The 15,597-nt window shown below is 39.0% G+C and overlaps 1 protein-coding gene across 1 annotated transcript; it reads right to left on the reverse strand.

Annotated features, from left to right (window-relative positions):
• Positions 1 to 10,050: 10,050 nt before the first annotated feature.
• Positions 10,051 to 15,169, reverse strand: LOC139647059 (uncharacterized; the record flags this gene model as incomplete). The annotated part of the gene is made up of 4 exons (XM_071522885.1): positions 10,051 to 10,269; positions 12,622 to 12,744; positions 14,037 to 14,108; positions 15,059 to 15,169. Coding segments are annotated over 4 exons (393 nt in total), but the record flags the coding sequence as incomplete, so codon positions are not given.
• Positions 15,170 to 15,597: the final 428 nt, after the last annotated feature.

Below are 15,597 nucleotides of genomic sequence, written 5' to 3' on the forward strand. Positions count from 1 at the left end.
GGGTTTAGGTCCGGGTTATGTCGTGGAGGTATAGGGGTTTAGGTCTGGGTTATATCCTGGAGGTATGGAGGTTTAGGTCTGGGTTATGATCCTGGAGGTATGGGGGTTTAGGCCTGGGTTATGATCCTGGAGGTATGGGGGTTTAGGTCTGGGTTATGCCGTGGAGGTATAGGGGTTTAGGTCTGGGTTATATCCTGGAGGTATGGAGGATTGCTCTGTCACATCCAGACATGTTTCTCCTGATTTGCATATAACAATATGAATATGGGGATCTTGCTCTGTCACATTCCAGTACCTATGTACTTACTTACAGGAGAAGAGAAGGGGGGAAGGGGGGGGGGTGAAAGACCTGTTTCTTATGATTTGCATATAACAATATGAATCTATACATCATCACCTTACTCTACCACATTCTATGCATACCACATAATTGGTCACGTAATGCCTCGCTGAACTGCACTTCAACAACCAGGGCTGTTATGCAGGTTGCGTGTGATGCCCTGGGAGCCGTGTGAGATCCTCCTCAACAACAGTAAAGTGAAATATTTGATAGCGATGTTAGCCTGATGCCCCGTTGCCTGGTGTCACTCATTTTAGTCATTTAGTCATTATCTGGAAAGACTGCACTGAGGCCAACAGTAGAATGAGCTTCAATTTCTACATCACCAACATTATAATCAGGAGGTCAAAGGTCAGAGGTCACAGCAACCAGGGGATAGATGGAGCAACTAGTCCTCTGATCCTAGGATGATCATGGATGATAGAGATGTGAAATAAGGGCCAAGGAGAAAGGTAGAAAGAGTTCTTTGTTAAAATGAGCAAGGGATAAAGGATAAGAGTCAGACTCGCAAACTCAGTGTCATCTTTTAAATCGCTTCTCAAAACCCACTTGTTTAAGAAGGCCTTCTATAGTCTGTTCTGCTTTTATGCCACCATATTGTTCTCCTGTTTTAAGTCTGTTTAGGATTGTGGCTTACTACTTTTTTTGTTGTCTTTTATACGGTTTTGCCCTGTTTTATATTTTTATGCTGCTCCTGTCTCTTTTATGTTGCTTTTACTCTATTTTGCCCGTTATTGTTCCATCCATATTGTTCTTTTACTTTTTCTCTTTTAGTAGTTATTACTGCATTTGGTCTTTCTTTTATCTTGACCGTAAAGCACTTTGTAACTGTGTTTCCAAAAGTGCTATATAAAAACACACACATAAGAGACAGGGTAAAAAAGAACAAGAACACCTAATACACACACACACACATACATACATACATACATACTGTCATGAACCTGGGAGATCACACAGATTTAATTATGGATTTGGCATTGGCAGAGAAGATTTGGCAAATTTTTCATGAGCGCAACACACATACTCAGCTGTGCTGCTCATCCCACAAATGCATGTTCCTTACAAATGAGGCACCATTTAAAAGGGAAATAAACAGGCTTTCCAACGGTATAAAATGTATTGCCATGAAGCATTGTTACAACAGAGAAATAATCTACCAAACACAAATTTCCGAACTTTTTGTTCGATGTTTAGAACCCAAAACCCAACTTAACCAAGGTCCTGCTGGTTGGGGGTAGAGAGAGAGAGAGAACTGACATATCCAGCCCTCTTATGTAACAATCAGGAGGAATTGATTCAGGTGTGGCTCATCTGAGTCAGGTATGGCTCCTCCTCCTGACACACCTCTGCCACTCTGACTGCCTCCTACACAGGAACATGAAAAACACATGGAGCCACAAACCGAGGGGGGAGGAGTCATCACACATACATACATACATACATATATATATACATACACACACACACACACACACACACACACACACATACAGATATATATATATATATATATACACATAGACATATATATATATATATATATCGGACAGGTATAGGTAGGCTATAGGATAGGTATATAGGTATAGAACGGGGTTATGACTGGATTATGTTCTGGAGGTAGGGGGTTTAGGTCTGGGTTATGATCCTGGAGGTATGGGGGTTTAGGTCTGGGTTATGTTGTGGAGGTATAGGGGTTTAGGTCTGGGTTATTTCCTGGAAGTATGGGGGTTTAGGCCTGGGTTATGATCCTGGAGGTATGGGGGTTTAGGTCTGGGTTATGCCGTGGAGGTATAGGGGTTTAGGTCTGGGTTATATCCTGGAGGTATGGAGGATTGCTCTGTCACATCCAGACATGTTTCTCCTGATTTGCATATAACAATATGAATATGGGGATCTTGCTCTGTCACATTCCAGTACCTATGTACTTACTTACAGGAGAAGAGAAGGGGGGAGAGGGGGGGGGGTGAAAGACCTGTTTCATAACAATATGAATCTATACATCATCACCTTACTCTACCACATTCTATGCACACCACATAATTGGTCACGTAATGCCTCGCTGAACTGCACTTCAACAACCAGGGCTGTTATGCAGGTTGCGTGTGATGCCCTGGGAGCCGTGTGAGATCCTCCTCAACAACAGTAAAGTGAAATATTTGATAGCGATGTTAGCCTGATGCCCCGTTGCCTGGTGTCTCATTTTAGTCATTTAGTCATTATCTGGAAAGACTGCACTGAGGCCAACAGTAGAATAAGCTTCAATTTCTACATCACCAACATTATAATCAGGAGGTCAAAGGTCAGAGGTCACAGCAACCAGGGGATAGATGGAGCAACTAGTCCTCTGATCCTAGGATGATCATGGATGATAGAGATGTGAAATAAGGGCCAAGGAGAAAGGTAGAAAGAGTTCTTTGTTAAAATGAGCAAGGGATAAAGGATAAGAGTCAGACTCGCAAACTCAGTGTCATCTTTTAAATCGCTTCTCAAAACCCACTTGTTTAAGAAGGCCTTCTATAGTCTGTTCTGCTTTTATGCCACCATATTGTTCTCCTGTTTTAAGTCTGTTTAGGATTGTGGCTTACTACTTTTTTTGTTGTCTTTTATACGGTTTTGCCCTGTTTTATATTTTTATGCTGCTCCTGTCTCTTTTATGTTGCTTTTACTCTATTTTGCCCGTTATTGTTCCATCCATATTGTTCTTTTACTTTTTCTCTTTTAGTAGTTATTACTGCATTTGGTCTTTCTTTTATCTTGACTGTAAAGCACTTTGTAACTGTGTTTCCAAAAGTGCTATATAAAAACACACACATAAGAGACAGGGTAAAAAAGAACAAGAACACCTAATACACACACACACACACACATACATACATACATACTGTCATGAACCTGGGAGATCACACAGATTTAATTATGGATTTGGCATTGGCAGAGAAGATTTGGCAAATTTTTCATGAGCGCAACACACATACTCAGCTGTGCTGCTCATCCCACAAATGCATGTTCCTTACAAATGAGGCACCATTTAAAAGGGAAATAAACAGGCTTTCCAACGGTATAAAATGTATTGCCAAGAAGCATTGTTACAACAGAGAAATAATCTACCAAACACAAATTTCCGAACTTTTTGTTCGATGTTTAGAACCCAAAACCCAACTTAACCAAGGTCCTGCTGGTTGGGGGTAGAGAGAGAGAGAGAACTGACATATCCAGCCCTCTTATGTAACAATCAGGAGGAATTGATTCAGGTGTGGCTCATCTGAGTCAGGTATGGCTCCTCCTCCTGACACACCTCTGCCACTCTGACTGCCTCCTACACAGGAACATGAAAAACACACGGAGCCACAAACCGAGGGGGGAGGAGTCATCACACATACATACATACATACATATATATATACATACACACACACACACACACACACACACATACAGATATATACAGATATATATATATATACACATAGACATATATATATATATATATCGGACAGGTATAGGTAGGCTATAGGATAGGTATATAGGTATAGAACGGGGTTATGACTGGGTTATGATCCTGGAGGTATGGGGGTTTAGGTCTGGGTTATGTGACGACCCTCCCACTCTCCTGGCTCTCCTGGCTCGTCTTGCAGGAGCCTGGTGGGCGGGGTCATAGAGCTGATGGAGCGCACCTGGGCCCGGGGTACTGCTTAGGCTTAAAACGCCTTCAGACCGTCAGTGTCTCTCTCCCTCCTCACCTATGCACACCTTTTGTTATGTTCTTTTGGTTTCATGTAGTTTGTGTTGTTTGTTCACCCATTAGTTTTAGTTAATAAATCATTGTTTTAACTTACTTTGATGTATGGCTCCCTCATTGTTACTTCCTTGAGCCGGGTTGTAACAGTTACCTTGCATTTATGGGTCCATTTTGTTGTTTGGTGTGTTATTTCTTATTCTTAATCTCTGTCTGTCTGTCTGTCACATATCTCGAGAATCGTTCATCCAATCTACTTCACACTTGGCGGGTGTATTGCTGGGGACCCAAGGCAGTGCAGTGTCGAATTTGGTGCAATTTGGACACGTGACACATTCAATATTAATAAACCTTGAGTAAACAAGCAAACAGCGCTCTGTGCAGCATTGCACTAGTCTGGCTTAAAGCTAAACAAACAAGCAACCACTAATTTGCAGACTAGCCTATAACTGACTTAATTTTTAGAGCACATGCACTTTGTTGGTTTTTAAATCGTGTACACTTCAGTGTCTATTATGTGTTAGTGTTGTGTGTTTGTATTTCTGCAGTTTGTATATACAGTATATGTGAAGTATGTTTTGAATTGTAACCTGCCAAGGGACAGCAGATGAAAATTAGCTCTAAGCTAAATCTGGTGCAATACATCAAATGGTAACATGTATGTTTACTATTGTACATGGTCCCTTACGAATAAAATCATACAAGTTATATATTTGAATGTGTCATATACAATAAATATAGCAACAAATCATTCAATAATGCAACAAGACGTAGAATGCAGACTCCAAAAACGTCACAGAAGCATAAATTCCTGTTTGAAAAAATAGCCATAACATTAGATCACATTTCCCGGATATGCCACAAGTAGGCTAACAAAGTTTTTATATCACACTGATACTGACAAATACTGAAAACTTATCATATGTACAGCTGAGACCAGCAACGTGCCTCGGCATCTCTCCATGGCAAATGATAACAATAATCAAGTCTTACATTGGGAGATGTCTGTTTTTATTAATCATTTCATCACCCAGCTTTTAATGAGCAACCTGATTAAAAGAGAGTAGGCCTACATATTGTGAGGGTCATATTAAGTCAATGACATAAACACACAATACATTACACATTTCCATCATTTTTTTTGTTATGACATAAACACATATCATAAATGTTCTTGGGTGTACAGAGAGGTGTTTTACTGAGACATTGCATCACAGCAACTGGCCACAAGATGGCGCCAGATGCTTCCAAACACCAAGCCTTTTATTTATTATACTGTATTATTTATGTTGGACCCGATTGCTTCCAGTGTGTCAGTGCCATCAGAAGCTGTGTTGTGCCCGTCCATCCCTAGGCAGGACAGTGACACTGCTTATGAATGCAGGGCAGCAGGAGGTGAACTGGAGCTCAGTGAGATGAGCAGGTGGATGTGAAATCCCAAGGCTTTTCATGTCCAGAAATGTTAACAGTCATAACAAATGTGAAGTACAAGTGCTGTGGTTGTTGCTCAGAGATTCCAGGATCATCAGTAGTTTGAACACTTATATAAATAAGCCGATGAATGATATGTGGGAGCTCCTTGCACTACGAAACCAAAACCCCTTAATTTTGTCCCTGAAATGTCCTTAATTTCTCCATTACAAAAACATGAATTATCCATTAAACATAACATAGCTTTAAAACAGGGATTTATTTATAAGGGATTTATTCATGGGTTGGTTCATAGAGACACTAGAAATTGAGGGATTTTTCATGCCTTTTGTGCAGGTTTACAGGTTATTAATGAGTTATTAATGGAAAGTTCCTGTCTCCCGGAATTTTTCATTAAATTAGAAAGCAAGGAGTGAAGATTAAGGGGAAGTTTAAGGAGGTTTCAATGGGATCTCCTTCATTAATAACTCCATTAATTAATTTTAACGGGATTTTGCATGAATTAAGGGATGAATTAATGTAAATGAATGAAAATGTAAGGTTATTTTAAGGGACTGCTGGTTCTAGTTGGCTGTAGCTCAGTGAGATAAACTCCTGCACTGATGCCAGATTAATGACTCTGCTCATCTGTCGTTGCATGTGCATATATATGAATGTATGTTTTAGCGTGGTATGGAAGTGTACATGTGTGGGGAAAGTGTTAGTGTTATGTATGTATGAATGTAAGTAACGGGATCTGGGGTTTTTAACCAAAGTCATATTCCTTGTATGTGTTGCATACTTGGCCAATAAACCTTTAATGCATAACAGAATGTAATTAGAGAGATACGCTTTCCTTTTCAGCTAGGCCTAATTCTTGGGCGCTAGATATACTTTGTTCCCTTATTTAAATAACCCCTATGAACTATAAATATTCAACATCCTCATTTAATTAAATAAATGCTGAATTACCCTATCTATTGGTTTTCACACAAAAAAATTGGTGTTAATGGTGTTTATGGTTCAATGTGAGAATACTGGACTTCGTTGTAGGCAATTTATTGGCATGAAGGAGAAAGCCCTGCTGGGGCCTGTATTTGTAGCCTGTAGGCCTTTGCAGGAAATTGGAAGTAATGTAATTTGTTAGCCAGTAGACAGATCATCGGATAGGATTAGGAAAAGATAATCATGCTCAAGAGTAAAACGTAATTGACTTACCTGCATTCATACACACAGACAACACAAAGGTGGATAAGCTGCCACCTTGTAAGAGACAGGAAGATCAACTGGGAAAAGCTAAAACATGGCTTTAAAATCCTTATTTTTATTTATTTATTTACTTTTTTAACAAGCAAGCCTTCCTTTTCCTTTTCCTTTTTCTCTTTCTATTGACTCTACTATCAGTTGTGGCGCGAGGATTCCAATCTTGGGTGGGCCAGAGAAATATATATATATATATATATATATATATATGTTCCATTCTTTTATGATGATAATGTTTATGATTGTTGTTGTTTCTGTCACTTTTTTCCCCTTAATCCCTATTTAAATCCCTATGTATTGTACGTAATCATTCATTGATTTACTAACACAAAAAAATCACACTATCTAATAAAGGCAAAACGCCCCAAAATATGATCTTTAACAAAAAAAAACAACAACAAGAGAGTCAGATTGTGACAGAACATTGATGCAGATTGCAAATTTTGTTGCAATTCTAAACTGCATTAATTCTCCCATTGGGAGGCTATGGCTTTATACCATGATAATGCTGCCCCCTAGTGGTTTTGTTGTGCATTCTCAGTGAATATGCACATATGAATATGTGTGTAAAATTGCCCCCCCCTCACTGCCTGTCAGAGAACTGGGCAGGACCCATGTTTCACCAAGCTCCTCCCCAATGACTTGACGTTTTGACCTAGCATGTCTGCAATCTGCAGTGTCTTACAAACAAATCAATGGCTTGGTTGTTGTCTGTTAGACAGTAAAGGCTACAACAGCTGGAATAATAAGAGGTGTTTGCTACAGATTTCTCTGTAAGACACACTCAAATTTACACACAAGCTCAGGGGCTCAGTGTCTCTTCTATTATGTTCCATTACCTTCTGAATAATGTTAAAAAATGTCAGGGAAGAGAGAAAGCATGGTTTCTGTTCACACTGTGACGGTTACTACCGGCACTCTGAGCGTGTCTCCAATCCCTGGAAGCTAGAAGAGAACTGAAGAGCGTCTCCCATGTTTGTTTACAAAGTCATTCATGCATGTTATCGACTGTTTTATTACTGCAACGAGACAATGTTTGCTGTAGCGAATGGACTGTGTGTTGTCGTCATCAAATGAGTTTGTAACATAAAAAAAAAACTTTGCCTTGCTGTCTGTTATTCAGGTGTCATCAATAAATATGACTGGAACATTTGTTGGTCTTAAAGGAAACTTTATTTAAATATAATGTTATAATTATCATGAACAAGTCCCAGAAATACAAAAGGTTGGTAAATACATAAAAGTATTTAGATTTATAATATTTATAGAATGAATTTAGAGGTACAAAGATCCCAAACTGACATTGTAAATAAGAATAAATTATTACTCCTCCTGTAAATAATCACTAAATGAACAATACAATTCCTGTAGGCAGCAGTGGAGAAGCCGGCTCGTGACCAGAGAGTTGCCGGTTCAAATCCCCAGACTGGCTGGGAAAATCAGTGCAGCAAAAATGAGTGATATACCATCAGAGGACTGACCAAGTCAGCTTTGCTCAAGTCCCAAGTCAGTCTCAAGTCTTGAGGCACAAGTCTCGAGTCAAGTCTCAAGTCTAAATGTAGAACAGCAAGTCAAATCAGAACAAATCAAGAGTCCAGTATCAATTTAATATCTTAAAGAAAACTAAATATCTAGGACTTTTCAATGCAATATGGTTTCAATAGGATAAAAACTTGGTAAGAGCATCATGAGTTTGATTTCTAGAATCAGTTTCAACTTCAATCAATTCAATCATTCCATACAAATTCAGAAAACAGAATTTAAATTCAGTCGTCTGCTGGAACAAATCTCATCACTTTCAATCTAAGTCATTTACACAAACACAAGATCTCAAGTCAAGACTTTAGAAACCTTTTCAAGTCATCAGAGTACAAGTCAGAGTCAAGTCCCAAGTCACCAGAACCCAAGTCAAGTCGAGTCCCAAGTCTGCTCTTCATGCATCAAGTCAAGTCTCAAGCAATTAAAACTGTGACTCGAGTCCAAGTCATGTGACTCGAGTCCTCACCTCTGTCTGCCATACATACAAATATGGCACCAGGCAAAGTGAGTTCAAAGCAGATGAAAAGACGGTCAAGAGAATCAGTGCAATCAAATAAGTTTTATCAGCACCATGATCAAGCAGACCAGTCTTCCCCACAGTGACCCATATACAGTGATTCCACCTGACAGTCCAAACAGTGACACTGCCTCTTCCACAGTCCAAGTCTCTGTTGTCTCTGTAGACTTATGCTGCATTCAAGTCACACGGGAACGAACGTCAGAATGACTCGATGGATCAAAAGCAACAGATAAAAAGGGTCTACGTGTAACCTTCTGGTCTGGCGCTGGCCTCTATCGTTAAGCGTCGCCATGACAACAACACTCTGCCCTCCGTAGAGCGAGACCGTCATCGGCACGGTGGGCAGGTTTCACAACCGACAACAATCCACCTTCTGTCAGGATATGATGTGTAGGCCAGGACGTCTCTGCAGCACCACAATATTTAATTTAAAATGCTATTTTGACACATTTCACCTTTAACAAATATTGCGCCTCCTGCAATTTGAAAATTGCAGTAGGCCATATTGCGATAAAATCTCGATTAATTGTTCAGCTCTATTAGGTTGCTCACGGTTTGATGAGGTTGGTTGATGTTTTTCTGATGATGGAATCCAAGCGGATGATTTTATGGCAGGAGTGTGTGTGTGTGTGTGTGTGTGTGTGTGTGTGGTAATAATGATCGATGTATCAAAATAAAAGGGGAAATCAAACCAAACAGAGCAGGGATCCAGGTTCAAATCAACAAATAAAGAAAAAATAAAATAAAACAAAAACTCTTTCTATCATGTGTTTGTTGCTCTATGTTCCTGTATGTGTGCCTGCGTGCGGCTGAAAACCTTTTCTCTTTCTGCCGTTCTGCCTCCACGCTCACCTGATGCTTAATTAAAGTAAACAATGCTGCTATTCACCTAGGCCAACAGTAGGGGCAACATTAATGTGAAATGGCTCCAACACTGTATATTAGAGTTGTGTGTGTCTTGTTTCTTTATCAGGATCCCCATTAGCAGCAGCATAAGCATTGGCTATTCTTCCTGGGCTCCACCACACACACAGTCATACACACTTATACACACTATAACCACATAAACACAACAAACAAAACAGCTCATCTCATTGAATTAAAAATCAAGTACATACGGAAGAGAAACAATATTGTCATCCTTTCAACAGAAATTAAGCCAAACACAAAAAATATAAATCAATCACAATTCCTCAGGAATAATAGCAAACTTGTAAATCCTTGTCTGAATGACCTTCTTAAATTATATATTTATCCATCTTGCGCTTTCATACATGTAATTCCAAGAAAATAGGGTATTAAAATACATTTCTCATTCTCTGCCAAGGGGATTTCTACTTTCACCCAGGTATATACAGTATATGTCTGCTTCTACTGTTTGAAGACTTGGTTGGAGAGCCAGTCCATCCCCTCGACCAGACCTGTTCCGCTCAGAGCGCAGGACGCCTGGACAAACCACTGGAGGGAGAGAGAGACAGACAGAGAGACAGACAGACAGACAGGCAGACAGACAGGCAGACAGACAGGCAGGCAGACAGACAGGCAGACAGACAGGCAGACGGAAAGAGTCCATATGTGTCTTGACTCACCATCGATACAAACATTTAGGCTGGCTTTACACGGTGAAACTTTCACGCAACTAATTGCAGGTTGCAAATTGCATGAAACAGAATTTCCATGCAACTTGACAGTTACACAAAGCAATTAAAAAATAATCAGTCTCATGCAACAAGATTTAATAGCTTATTTCACTAAAATTAGCTAGCTAGATTGGTAATTTTTCATGTCATATTGTTTTCTCGCTAGATTATATCAATTCAGATGTGTTGTATTGCTTTTTCTTCTGGCACTGACTGGCTACTCTGTTTCATAATGGCTGTCCCAGAGAATAGGAAGAGAGCTATCGGTGCATTAATGCTTATTGATATGCTGGAGGAAAAAACACGAGCTAAAAAGGCTAAACGTCAGGTGAAGGACTGGCTGCTCAAAAGAGAGGCAGATGGGCCGATGTGCATTCTCCCTTTGACTCAAGGAAAATAAATAAATAAATGAATAAATAGCTCTTTGTTGCCACCTTGTGACATCAGTATGAAATTGTAGCTTGATATGTGATTGTATTTTGGATAACAGCTCTGATTCTCATCAAAACTTTAGAAAAACTTTAGCATTACCAACTATCTACCAACTGTCTATGAGGATAATCTCCTTCTGAAGCGTCCAAGACCATATTCTGTTTTATTATTTTGTTCATTTTGGTGATAAGCCGTTGTCGAGTTGAAATCAATCAACGGTAGTTTGCCTAGCTCACGTTTGTTTGTTGACACGGCTCAGCTGTTTGACATCATCATCTGACACGTTATCAGTGTTTTGATTGGCTGTTGCGTGAAACTAGTTTCACAAAGTTGAGAGTTTTGCAGCTGTTGCGTCTGAGTTTCAGACAAGTTTCAAGTGCGTTGCAGAGGGCTTTACACCATGCAACTCAGTTGCAACTTAGTTTCACCTAAGTTTCAACCAACTAAAGTTGCGTGAAAGTTTCACCGTGTAAAGCCAGCCTTAGGATTAGGTCGATATGTGAGTTTGATACAGAACAGTGGGACAGAACTGGTCTTTTATTAAATATCAAATATCATCCACCTCCGATATGATGAAAGTTCCCGACCACAGCTACAGAAAAACAGCCTGGAAAACGTGACATGACGTTTTATCTTTGCACATTTTTATTTATTTAATCGTTCAATAATAAGCTTTGTGGATTAACTCTTCATTTAGAGGCCTAATGTATCCCAAAGTTTCTCTACCATTTGTCTTTTAGTGTCCCATGATGCTCTAAATGCTGTTTTCAGAGGCTTTTCCACACTGACAAGGTAAAATTCTGGGGGGAAACACTGAATATGTGACATTTTCTGACATGAAAATGATCAAATTTAAACGTACTCAATATTAGTACAAAATATCGGCGAATATTGGCGACTTCAGTCTAAAAATATCAGTATCGGCCTTCAAAAACCCACACTGGTCGAACCCTACAGACCCTGCTCACAGATGTCCTCCAAACCCAAGATTTTTAGATCACTGGTGACGAAATCGAAACGTCTAGTTAGGATTGCTGTCAGCCTTTTCATTCGTTTACATTAATTCACCCCTTAATTCATGAAAAATCCCCTTAAAATTAACTCAGGGGGATCTTAATGGAGGAGATCCCATCGAAATGCTTACAAAACAGCACCGTTCTGGAGGATTTTGTCAGTTGTGTTTTTTTAAAATATTTATCAAAGTATATCAGGTAACAATATTTTGCAAAAATGGATGTATAGCATTTTAGAACGAACCGAAGAAAGCAGCGTCAAGACAGAAAAAGGCAAAAAAAAAAGGCAGTAACTTAAATTTCAGTCAATAACGATATTTTGTAATTTTAAAGATAAACAATGCCTTCTTTACTGGGTCAAAAAGAAATCGCCACATTTTCAAAGATCTTCCAACAAGAGTCACGTGGACGGACAATAAAAAAAAAAAAATCTTTAATGCCATTTTTCTCAGTTTCACTCTGAGCAGCTACTACCTTCACAAAATTCACTTAATAAGCGCCTTTTGAGATTTTATATGACTTTTGATATTTAAATGTGTCTTCATGACCTATCTAGATGCCTCTTTTGTCAATGTTGTGATTTAAAAACATTTTTGTATTTATATTTTTTTCAGTATTGCGATTTAAACACCAGGTGCATATGGAGTCTCAACATCCAGCGCCGACACAAACCATCAGCGACAGATTATTTAGATTTACAGAAACCAGAGGGGGAGGTTACCTACCGGGTTTGAGAGTCCTGATAGGCCCAAGGCTTTGGTGATGTCACTGACGGACATGGCTCTGGGCAAATCCTGTTTATTGGCCAATACCAGCAAAGACACGCCCCTCAGCTCATCCTCCTCCAGCTAGCAGAAACACAAAAAACAACAGTGGTGCCTTCATGTGCTGTCAGAAATATCAGAACTACAGGATCAATACACATGAACAGACCAATAAGGTGTCAAAGGGGATGTGGGAATTAGGGTTAGACTGATATACTGGTTACTTATTAAAGATCGGATATCAGCCGATCAGTGTTGTCCACCTCAATATGATGGATATGATGCAGTTTGATTGATTACATATTTATTATAGAATTGATCAATACTACATTGATTGTCTGTGGGAAGCCCTAAACCTGAGCTGATTCTAATACATTTTGATGAGATTCCACACAAGTATACATGATAATGATAATGATAGTGATAATAATAATAATAATAATAATAATAATAATAATAATAATAATAATGATGATAATAATAATAATAATATCCTGGGTTTCTGTGGAAAGTTTTAGAGGACCATGTTTGACTTTTTGGACTTTTTTTTAGAGACATTTTCACCCTGATAAGAATAAAATGTGTGTGGTGGGGGGTGATTACTTGGATTTTTTTTATTTTTTGGTATGGAAATGGTCAAACGTAAACACATTGAATATTGGCACAATATATTGGCAAAGGCCTACAAAAACAAACCCCAGCTGTTGTGACATTCAGAGGATTTGTATGAGTCTTCTCTACGAACCAACAATCCTTTAAAATAACCTTACATTTTCATTAATTATTAATTCACCCCTTAATTCATGCAAAATCCCCTTAAAATTAATTAAGGGAGTTATTCATGGAGGAGATCCCATCAAAACTCTTTAAACACCCTTAATCTTGACTCCTTACTTTCTAATTTAATGTAAATTTCAGGGAGACAGGAACTTTTCCATTAATTTCCACTTAATAACCTGTAAACCTGCACAAAAGACATGAAAAATCCCTTAATTTCTAGAGTCTCTGTGAACCAACCCATGAATAAATCCCTTATGAACCCATGATACTAACCTTACTTTATTAAAGCTATTTTATTTTTAATGGATAATTAATGTTTATGTAATGAGAAAATAAGGACATTTCAGGGATAAAATTAAGGGTTTTGTTTCGTAGTGGATAGTGACGCTGTCCAAATGCTACGCTAACTAGTCTAGAGGAACAAATATCACCAATATGCAAATTCAACTGATAGCTAATAACCTAATTAATACTTCAGCTCCATACCTGAAGTAAAAAACAGCTCAATTAAAAAAATAACGAATAATACTTTTATTACTTCAAACCACAAGCACTTGAATCGAAAGTTAAAATAAGATGTATGGAAAGATAAATACCATCATGTGCAGCTCGTCAGAAGCATCTTTCATCCTCTCAGGGTCGTTACTGTCCAACACAAATATCACTCCCTGCAGGTAAGACAGACAGAGAGAGAGACAGAGAGAGACAGACAGAGAGAGACAGACAGAGAGAGAGAGACAGACAGAGAGAGACAGACAGAGAGAGACAGACAGACAGAGAGAGACAGACAGACAGACAGACAGACAGACAGAGAGAGAGACAGACAGAGACAGACAGAGAGAGAAAGACAGACAGAAAGAGACAGACAGAGAGAGACAGACAGACAGAGAGACAGAGAGAGAGAGACAGACAGACAGACAGAGAGAGAGAGACAGACAGAAAGAGACAGACAGAGAGAGACAGACAGACAGAGAGACATTATGGCAAATGCCTGTAACCGAGCATTAATTAACTGTTTCATTAAAGGTCTTTTCAGAGACTGTAGTAGTACTAGTAGTACCACCAGCAGTACTAGTAGTAGTAGTAATAGTAGTAGTGATACCACTAGTAGTAGTGGGGTATAGCGGTGTTAGTAGCAGTAGTAGTAGTAATACTAGTAGTAGTAGCAGTAGTAGTAGCAGTAGTATACTAGTAGTAGTAGCAGTAATAGTAGTAGCATTAGTAGCAGTAGCAGCAGTAATACTAGTAGTAGTAGCCTAGTAGTAGCAGTAGCAGTAGTAATACTAGTAGTAGAAGCAGTAATAGTAGTAGCAGTAGTAGCAGTAATAGTAGTAGCAGTAGTAGGTAGTAGTAGCAGTAGTAATACTAGTAGTAGTAACAGTAATAGTAGTAGCAGTAGTAGTAGTAGTAGCAGTAGTAATACTAGTAGTAGTAACAGTAATAGTAGTAGCAGTAGTAGTAGTAGTAGTAGCATCAGTAGTAGCATTAGTAGCAGAAGCAGTCGTAATACTACTAGTAGTAGTAGTAGTAGCATTAGTAGCAGTAGCAGTAGTAGTAGCAGTAGCAGTAGTAATACTAGTAGTAGTAGCAGTAATAGTAGTAGCAGTAGCAGTAGTACCTGTGTGTTTGTGTAGTAGTGTCTCCACAGCGGTCTGATGATAGTCTGACCTCCCACATCCCACACTGTAAAACTGATGTTCTTAAACTCCACAGTCTCTACATTAAAACCTACAGACAGACAGGCAGACAGACAGACAGACAGGCAGACAGAGAGAGACAGACAGACAGACAGACAGACAGACAGACAGACAGAGAGAGACAGACAGACAGACAGACAGACAGACAGACAGACAGAGAGAGACAGACAGACAGACAGACAGACAGACAGACAGACAGAGAGAGAGACAGACAGACAGACAGACAGACAGAGAGAGAGACAGACAGGCAGACAGGCAGTTAGACCGACAACATTAAAATACTTCTGACAGGTTCATGCTTCAATAATTTAACTCTCTGACAGAATGACGACTTTTACTTTTCATACTTCAGTTCATTTTACTGCTGATACTTCCAGACTTTTACTGAAGGAAACTTTTAAATGCAAGACTTATATATATATATTTTCCATCATGGCATTGCTACTTTTACTGAAGTAAA

The sequence above is a fragment of the Centroberyx affinis genome, unplaced genomic scaffold, assembly GCF_046629955.1.
Source record: "Centroberyx affinis isolate AG114_WGS23_722 - 3 ecotype Tasmania unplaced genomic scaffold, CSIRO-AGI_Caff_v1 ptg001041l_1, whole genome shotgun sequence".
Taxonomy (NCBI): domain Eukaryota; kingdom Metazoa; phylum Chordata; class Actinopteri; order Beryciformes; family Berycidae; genus Centroberyx; species Centroberyx affinis.